Source organism: Pieris napi, chromosome 20, assembly GCF_905475465.1.
Source record: "Pieris napi chromosome 20, ilPieNapi1.2, whole genome shotgun sequence".
NCBI lineage: Eukaryota > Metazoa > Arthropoda > Insecta > Lepidoptera > Pieridae > Pieris > Pieris napi.
Window position 1 is genome coordinate 4,478,928 of NC_062253.1, and position 9,373 is coordinate 4,488,300.

The window sequence follows — 9,373 nt, forward strand, 5'->3', positions numbered from 1 at the left end:
TTTATTTTTTAGTGAAATTTTTTAAATTTTTTTTTTCGGATTATTGCATTGTCATCGATCTTTGACAGGTGCGCAAAGTTTGAATTAAATCTGTCTGTTAAAAGTGGGTCAAAATCGAGTCCGAAGGAGTCGGCTACATACATACATATATACATACATACAGGTGAAGCTAATATAAAGCGTGTAAAAAAGGTATCTGCTCGCCCAAGTCCGGTGGACTGTAGCCTCGATCACGATTATTTACATACTATTTATTTATTATATTAATTATTGATTACTGCATTCACGACTTTTTACATAAAAAACAACATACATTTACCTTTTTTTAATTTCATTATTATTCAAATACGTTCTGGATTTATAATTTTTTCAAGAGATTTAGAATTAATCCAAAATGCAGACGTTTCGCAATGCCTGGCAATAACTTTCGAAAGTCTTATCGTGTACAATAACTCCTGTATCGAATCGTATTGTGTATGATGTCGTGTAGGACGCTTTTGACTCGGGAGCCTTGGCGCCGTTGAGGGTAGTATATTATGTTGACTGTATTTAGCCCCATATGAAGCTAAATAGTCATGTTAGAGCCAGTACAAAATAAATTCACCCGTTACCTCTACAAGATACTATGGAGTGTGTCCCTTGTATCTGCTTATGTACCCGACCCTGTTTGTTCTGGGTATGGTGGGTTATGACCAGCTACGTCTCAGAAGAGAGCGTTGTCAGTGTATTTATTTAAGATAAGGGTCGGGTTCATAATCTGGATATAATGGAGAGACTGAGTCTACGGGTACCAAGTAAAAACCTGAGGCGGAAGTCTCAACTTTTGGATGTACGCGCGCACATTCCAACTTGGTTAGCGAAGCTCACGCGAGCAATACATACAATAAATAGAATTTCTGTTGAGGGTCTACCTCATTTTTTTTTATTTGTTTGTACACTGGCTGAGTTCACAAGAGTTGCTTCCTTTATTATTAGTTATAAGATTTAGGTATATTAATATACTTTTGACGTGATAACGTCTTTAAAAGCGTTTTAGTCGGGTGACATGTTCAGAAACTTGTGTCACACCAAAACCTCACGAGCGCGATCGCAGGTATAACGAGAGAGAGACGGACCGATCTCCCGTCTCATCTCGAGCGCTGCCAGTCATTCCGTGAATGTATGAAGAAAAATGTATATCATAGTCGAATAAGTAAACTTGTCATTTTACACCCGAAATTTATCATCAAAAGTGTGAATAAAACGATAGATGTAATTTAAAATTTGAAAAAATTGTTATCTTCATTAATTCCTTACTTCCCAAAAACTTATATCACCAATAAGACGTTATCACGTAAACATCTCGATCGTAAACCTACTTTACAAACAACCAATTTTTTTTTTAAAATGTTTTTTAAGTAGGTTAATCGGTGTGGATATAATTAATGTGTCGTTTAACGAATTAGTAATAACTGTAAAAATATAATAATGATGTGAAATAAATAAAATAAAATAAATGTATTATAGCTATAACATTGTTTACTTTACAGGGAAAATGAGAAGCAGCGCGGATACCTAATAGAAGCTTTATGTCGTAAGGGAACAGCTTTGTGTCGTCTTCACGCCTTAGCATCTAGTGCCGCTGCCAGAGATAAAATCGCAGATACGCTAAAGGACAATATGAGTGAGCTGCTAAAGTTCACAGACCTCACTGATACTAAGGTTATACATATGTTATTTTTATTTTATTCTAAAGTAGCGGACAGACGTCCTCTCGCGACTTGAATATCGACGCGAAATGAATTTAATATGACATCCAAAAAGGGATTTATTAAAAAAAAAATTGGCTATAATGTCCACCGTTACGTTATTGAATTTTCATGAAATGTCAAATGTATTTATATAATATATATTTAACTGGCCCTACCGTATATTTTTTTTTAAAAGGCCGGCAACGCACGCGCGCCTACTGGCATTAAGTGTCCATCGCCAGCGGAATCACTTAACATCAGACTCCTTCCGGATTGCCTCATGATGTATATAAAAAAAAATTATTATTTTTTAACTTTATTATTCTGTCATGTGTCAACCAGAAGATTTCGCCACGAATCGAACTCTGAACCTCTACATACCTTTTTAGGTGATCCACTACGGCGTCTGGCACTGCTTTACCCTCAAACACTGGGGCCGAGCTATCAAGTTACTTAACAAAATGCTGGAAGAGAAACCATCCCGTGAGGTCGAAGAGCGTCTCGTGGCTGCGCACACGCAGCTTGGCTGGTCCCATCTCGCGGAATACACGCAGCGTGCGATTCCCACCAAGTATCCCACCGCATTTAGACCTTTCTAATTCTCAATTCTATTACCTCTAGACAAGTGTTTAGGATAATACGAATAATATCATTTATTAATAGATAGATCCTGTTTGGGTATTTCTATCCTTAATTCACTGAAAATTGCATATTTTTTCAATGTGTTTTTATATATTTTTATTCACAGAAAATACTATATAATGCGTTAATAATGGAGTCAATTTACTTTGTCTAAATAATTGAATTAATCAGTGACATTTTTTGAAATCAATGAATTGAATTTGTGTATTTCAGAACTGCCCGTCATAACTTTTAAATATTTTAATTTAATCGTTGTAATAACTCTATAACGTTTTATTAAAATTATGATTCAATAAATGGAAACTATTCATAATGAGACAATTAAGAAGGATTATACAAAGTTTTTTGGCTTTAACCACAACATTTTGAGGATTTTGATTGATGTCCTGCGATTAAGATATACTTCAACAAAAAAGTAATTAATGACGTCATCTAACATTTATCGCATTTTTTTTTATTAAGTTGATATATTACTTCGTTTGTCTAGTTGATATATTGCATCATATTGTTTCGTTTGTCTAGAGGAGGTTAATAGAAATTACATACAACTATAGATTATTATAATTCAGAGGTGACATAGGGAGCGTTCAAGTATAACGTCACGCAATTTTTGGAGATTATAGGACCCCCCCCCCTGTATCGCGCCGTAACGCTTTTCTACAGTACTATACCCAAGTATAGTAAAACGTTTCGTGACCACCTATGGACTTTTTATACCTAAAAGTTACCATTATGTGGTGTTAAGTACTGGAAAGTCGAAAATAATATTAACAATAACGTGTAATTCAATCCCCGCCCCATATCGTAACGTTTTACAAAAGGTAACACCCCACCCCCCCCAAACTCGTTACGTAATACTTGAACGCTCCTATACATAGATATTAAAATGTATGTTAAATGGAAATCCAACTTGTTAAATTTGCTCGATTTTACGTAAAACTTATATTACTATTACATTTTCATAAGATAAGTGAAGGAGTTAGTATAAAAACAAGCTATTATACCCGTGCTAGTAATAGTTTATTAGTGCATATAAGAAATTTATGAAAAAGTTGCCGAACTAATTCTTTGCCTATTGAGAAAATTCAATACATATATAAAACATATATCTGCCCATATCGTCGCCACTGATTTAAGCACGTAGCATAAAGCAATGCAAGAAATATTAACAAACGTCGAAGTCACTATTAGAATCGAGTCTTAGTTTAAAGAATATTAAAATCCCTTACAATTCGCGCTAAGCACATTGAATCTACAACGCCTTATTAATATAGCAAGATCATTTAGAATCCCAAATGCATTAGCAACTCTATCGTGTTTCTTATAATATAAGAAAAAATCTACAGCATTTTGAAAAATTATATGTAAAAAATCACTTCCCTTTTTGATTTGCGACCCAAAATCTCTTGGCTCCGACTTGAAATTACTACTACTGTGCTACTCCTGCTGGTTTTTAACTTCAGCAGGTCCGGCTCGGTGAGAATGTACGTAACGTAGCGTACGCGCACAACAGTTTTTTTGCTCATTTGCCCGTCCCCGTGAGCAATAAATCTAGTAGTTGGTTTGGCTACATAAAATCCGTGTATTAAGTACAACGTGAATATAGCAGGGTGTAAAATAAGTATAATTATGTTTTGTATTCTTTATGTTTATGTTGACGTTCGAATACTTTACGATGTCCCGAAGAATTAGTTAAAATGCTTAAAGCCGTGCTCTGTTTATTTTTTTATTTAAGTAGTGTAAAACTAGGTTATTGGTTTACTGGATTGTGGACGTAAATCCTACCTTAATGACTCTGAGTACAGTTAAGATTAAAGACATTCAGTTATCAGTCTTGTCTTAAGTGGTCTTATAAAAAAAAAAACATTTTTTTCAGTATATGCAATATTTTATAATACATATTAAATTTACGCTTTTCATATTTTCTTCTTGTTTTTCATTTGTGATACGATTGTTATCAGAAAGTTTAAATCAGTTGATATAATTTTGACTTAGACCACTGATTCAGTATGAATTATTTCGTTGTAAAATAGACCGTAATTCAATGCAATAAAGCGCAATATCCATTTATATATTTCTTGAGACGCGAGTGAGGTTTACGTCATGGTCAATATAGACTTCTTAAAGTCGGCTATTAAAACAGCGAATTATAAAAATCTTATACTTGACGCTGGCTAATCATTGATATACAAAAAACCCAAGATGGACAATCAACGTCTAAAAAACGTCCTCTAAAAATGAGCGCAACATTCTAAATTGTGCGCTCATTTCAAATAGTCTCGCGTCTAATAAGTGGAGTCGATGTTATTTATTTGTGTTTTTTTTTATAAATAAATTTATGTACTTTTGAACTTTTTTGTGTGTAGTTTTTGACAAATATATTTACGCTATATAAAGTGTAGGTCAGGAGGTAGCCAATTTAAAATTTTTTTTTAATTTAAAGAAAAAACGTTTTAACCGGATTAAAGTTATGTATTATTATAAATTTACAACTATTTAACATCCAACACCTTTTGTCTTCAGTCACCGTGACCACGCACGCTGTAAAGTACCCGAAAAGTCGGATAAATTTAAAATAATGTTAAATAGTTGTAAATAAAAAAGTCATGTTCGACTCCACTCAATACCTTGTCATGATCACGGTCGGTCGTTAAATTTTATTTCTTTATGTACGTATACATTGCGTTGTAATAACAACTTTAAGCAATTCGCGTAAGGTTGATTTTGCAATAATATATGCTTGTAACATATACTGTTATAGACATACTGTTATAGACATACTGTTCTAGAAAGGGACAGAAATAGTGTTTCGGGACACTTTCGAGCGTTTCTTTTATTCGAGACTGTGCATCTTGGGTTTTTTTGTATATCAATGTGGCTAATGCACAAACCGTGCCAGAGTCATAATGGAAAAAAAGTCGGCTGTTTTCTGAAATATATGGAATTGCGTCTTTGTTGCTTCGTATTAAGGCGCGTTTTCGAATGCTCTATATATCATGGAATTATCTTATGTTTTGTGAGAAAAAAACTAATATTTGTCAATTCAATTAATTCCCTATAAAACTTGTAATTTTTTCAAGGGTGCTTTTCTGTGCTCAAATATGCGCTAGAGCATGATTAAAATTGATTATGTATTTAAAAATCGTTTCAAAATTACTTCACGAATGTTGAGCGCTGAGAGGCGTGATAAGTTGGGAAATAACAAACTTGGGGATAATCTGGCGAAATAATTTCAAAGATAATATTGTCTATTACATTAATTATTTAGGAGCTTGATCTAGATTTTGCCATATTATAAACAAAAATAACTATATAAAATCAAACAACTTTAGAGATATCAGTTATAAGTATTATTTCCTTTATACGAGACAAAATATGTTAATATCTCTACTACAATTTAATAAACTTTCTGGCCGAGTTCTGGAGACAGTCAATGAAAATATTTTCGTTTAAATAATCGACTAAGGGTCCATAAAGAAAAGAGCGTACCAATTCTTAAAAGAGGGTCCTATGGCGGCGGTATCACTTAACATCAGATCCTTCATATTAGCCTCCTTTTCTATAAAAAAAATCGTTAGGGTGCGTCCATGTGCAGCTCGCGAGCAGTTTACGAGCTGCGCGCGTGCATTTTTGTTCGTAACTGCATTATATTTCGAGTGTGACAGTATAAAGGGACAAATTATTTTCAGTTTCCATTTGAGCGATAAGTATATATAAGCGATAAGAATACTGTGTTTCTGAGCATCATCAGCTCAGCTCTCAACTCACTGGCGTCTTAAAGCCTTAGTTGTTATAAGGATTACAATATATAAAGAAATAAGCTTACCTGTGGATTTTGGGCGGTTTTGCAAATCAAATTGTCGTTCTGTATTAGACAGCGCTAGCCAGTTATAGAGAATTATTGCCATACAAAATAACATTTATATAATAGTAACATTATACACATTGTAATTTTACACATTAGAAAAATATATAATTTTTTTACACGACCTAGTTACAATAAAATATGACCTCATTAGCTTAATATAGCGTTAAAATGAATTATGTTATGTAATTATAAAAACGAATCGATTAATGCTTTAGCGTAGTTCCTATATGCTATAACAATGTGACGGTTAAGAGAAGAGGCAAACTGAGATACATATATTATATGAGAACATGTATGCGTCTTTAAAATATTACCAAGTTTCTCCCAGTATTAAAAATCCCTTTACTATAATCAGAGGGTAGTCTTTTCTCGTTGGTGCTGTTCTGATTCATCTTCAGACACCTTGGCATCCACGTGAGGCGTAAACACGTTGACCTATCTGGGCTTGTTCAAGGTGACTGATTTGACATTACATTATACTATTAAAATCGAAGCGAGTATAATATTTGCTATTTTTGTTCTAGAACTCACGTTGTTAAAGTAAATAGTAATCGCATTGTCAAATGTAACTTAATTCATTTGGCGTATGTTCAAAAGCAATACAATAGATGATATTTTATAAATTAGATTTATATACTGAAGTGTAATACATACATGTATGAAGTTATGCTTAATACGTCCATCTTATAGTCAGCTGAAATTGTGATTGGATATAATCATATGCGGAGTGTTTGTATGTAGATCACTTTATAGAAGTTCATGCAGAGTTTGTAGAACATTTCTCATTGTGGAAATGGAAATAAAAGAGTACATGAAAATGAGTTTTATTTCTTACTTTTATTTATGTATACCATATATAAAACCTTTAAATAAATTTGTAAAGGATAAGTGCAACCAATTTTTTAAAATAAAATTACTTTTATTGTCTTTGTTGCAACTTTACGAAGTACTGTCAGCATAATTACGTTACGCACATCAAATATAATATGACATTGTTCATAGAATCATTTAAAAAAAATTTAATATTTTAAAATATATAAGAAAAAACTTTCTAATTATCGCGCTTACGTAGCACCAGTAATGCATGCGAAAGCGGCGGGTGTAACTGCTTAGACGTGACTATTGTCGATGTCACTTACGAAACAGTTTAATAATTATTGTTTCTTTGTCGAAGTTTGGTTAAAACATTGATATATTGCTTGCATATTTGCACTTCGTATAGTACTTATATCAATACGTGATTATAGCTTAAGAATTCTCTGGGTCACAAACTTGCGCCTGGCAAGAAGTGGTAGCCAATTAAATGCTTCGCTCGACTGTATAGCGTCTTTATTGCCACAATTTCTTAAAAACTGCTTCTTTGGCGATGTTTTCATTTTATGCCGAGGTTTTACTAATTAGTCCCAAGAAACAAAATAAGAAACATCCAATGCAAACATGTTGAGTTTGTGTAGAAAATCGTGTGAATATTTAAATAATTAAAGTCATTGGCAGTATATTTTTGGAAATTGGACATGATTAAAATACAGTTTAATGAATACATTTTTAATTGTATTTTTTCAGTAGATTATATTCGCAAGTCAACTTACAAATCTATATATATAAAAGAAAGTCGTGTTTGTTACAGTGTTGTACAGTGTATAACTCGAGAACGGCTGGACCGATTGCCATGGTTTTTGATTTGTTGGATTTGTTTCCGTCCCGAATAGCAGAATAAGCAATAAAATATCTGATAAGTTATCGAATAACAATAAATAAATTAATTAATTTTACGAATGTAAAAACCATATGGTGCCATCTGTTGATAAAACTACGCATCATTTTACGTCGAATTCGTGTCAGTTCAAGAAATTCCGATCTTGAGGTGAATGAGGAGATGCATAACCATGCTTTGATCCTGATCAAAAGATGTTGGATATCAGAAAGTGCTTAACATGCAGTATCGCCATATTGACGCTAGAGAGAAGATGCCTCATTAGGCATACACATTTGTAAAACTGCCATTCTTCTTTCGCAATGGCAAGCAATAAAACATTTCTGTATTTGCAAAAGAGTTGTATTAATGTAATACTTAACATTAATGAAATCCTAAAATAAGTTAAATTAAAGTAACAACGATATTATAAGGTTGTAGGGCGGAACGAAGTTAGCCAGGTCAGCTAGTATGTATTAAATTTTGTCATTGTAAGTGCCTTCATAGTTCACAAACCGGTATATTTCCGGCATTTTACTGTCTCATTACGTACGATTAAACAACGTTATTTAATTCAAATCATTTCCTGAAATCTCAATATAGTTACGTTAAAAAAATATAGGTTTATAAATGTATGCGGTAGGATATGACGGGCAAGTATCTTGTCCTAGATTATGATCCCTGATCGAACAGATATCCATAATAATTACTAAAGCTTCACTATCGGTGTCCAACATCCAATTATCGGCAAACAATTATTATTGAATTATGCATGGAAACATGACTGAAATGATATTCGACGCTTACATGAGAGAATTAATATTCATGAATGTGGGATATGTCCTGATCATATTACAATCCTGTAATATGAGGTATGTTATATGTTTATTGTAGCAGGTAAGTAGCCTTCAGTCCTATTGTTCCCTACTAAGCCTATTATAAACAATTAAATTCATCATACATCCAATAGGTGGATTATGGAGCTTCCATCAGTCTTGATTTAACCGGAACTAAAGTCCTAAATTACTCGTTATTACCTAAAATAAAACATTAACTTTCGTAACCCATTGCATCGTTCTTTAAATTTCATGTAGGGCTGTAAATATGTATTAATAAAAACAAAACATTTAATCCGGAGGACAGAATAATAATAAAACTCAAAATAGTTTAAACCTTTAAACGGTTTTGATTCAAATATGTAGCGTCATCCTACTTTATTGAGTAATACCAATACCGTACCTCAATTTTGAGAAAAATTATATGTAAAAGTAGGCGGCTAGCGGAACGATCCAACTTCCACCGCGCAGTATAATTTGTACCGGTTGTCATATGAGAATTGCGGTCGATACCAGCCGAGACTCGGCTTAGGGGCTTGGATATAGGGCATATTTTCGTTTGTTTTGTGAAAACGGTGATAGCGGGAAGGACGCGGGGTACCGA

The 9,373-nt window shown here is 33.2% G+C and overlaps 1 protein-coding gene across 1 annotated transcript in view; it reads left to right on the top strand.

The window, feature by feature from the left end:
* LOC125059934 (tripeptidyl-peptidase 2) overlaps positions 1-2,654 on the top strand; it is a 30,934-nt gene extending 28,280 nt beyond the window's left edge. The window contains exons 24-25 of the mRNA XM_047664637.1: positions 1,530-1,701; positions 2,120-2,654. Of these exons, the coding sequence (XP_047520593.1) occupies positions 1,530-1,701; positions 2,120-2,329 (382 nt within the window). The 3' untranslated portion in view covers positions 2,330-2,654. The remainder of the gene's footprint in view (positions 1-1,529; positions 1,702-2,119) is intronic.
* Positions 2,655-9,373: the final 6,719 nt, after the last annotated feature.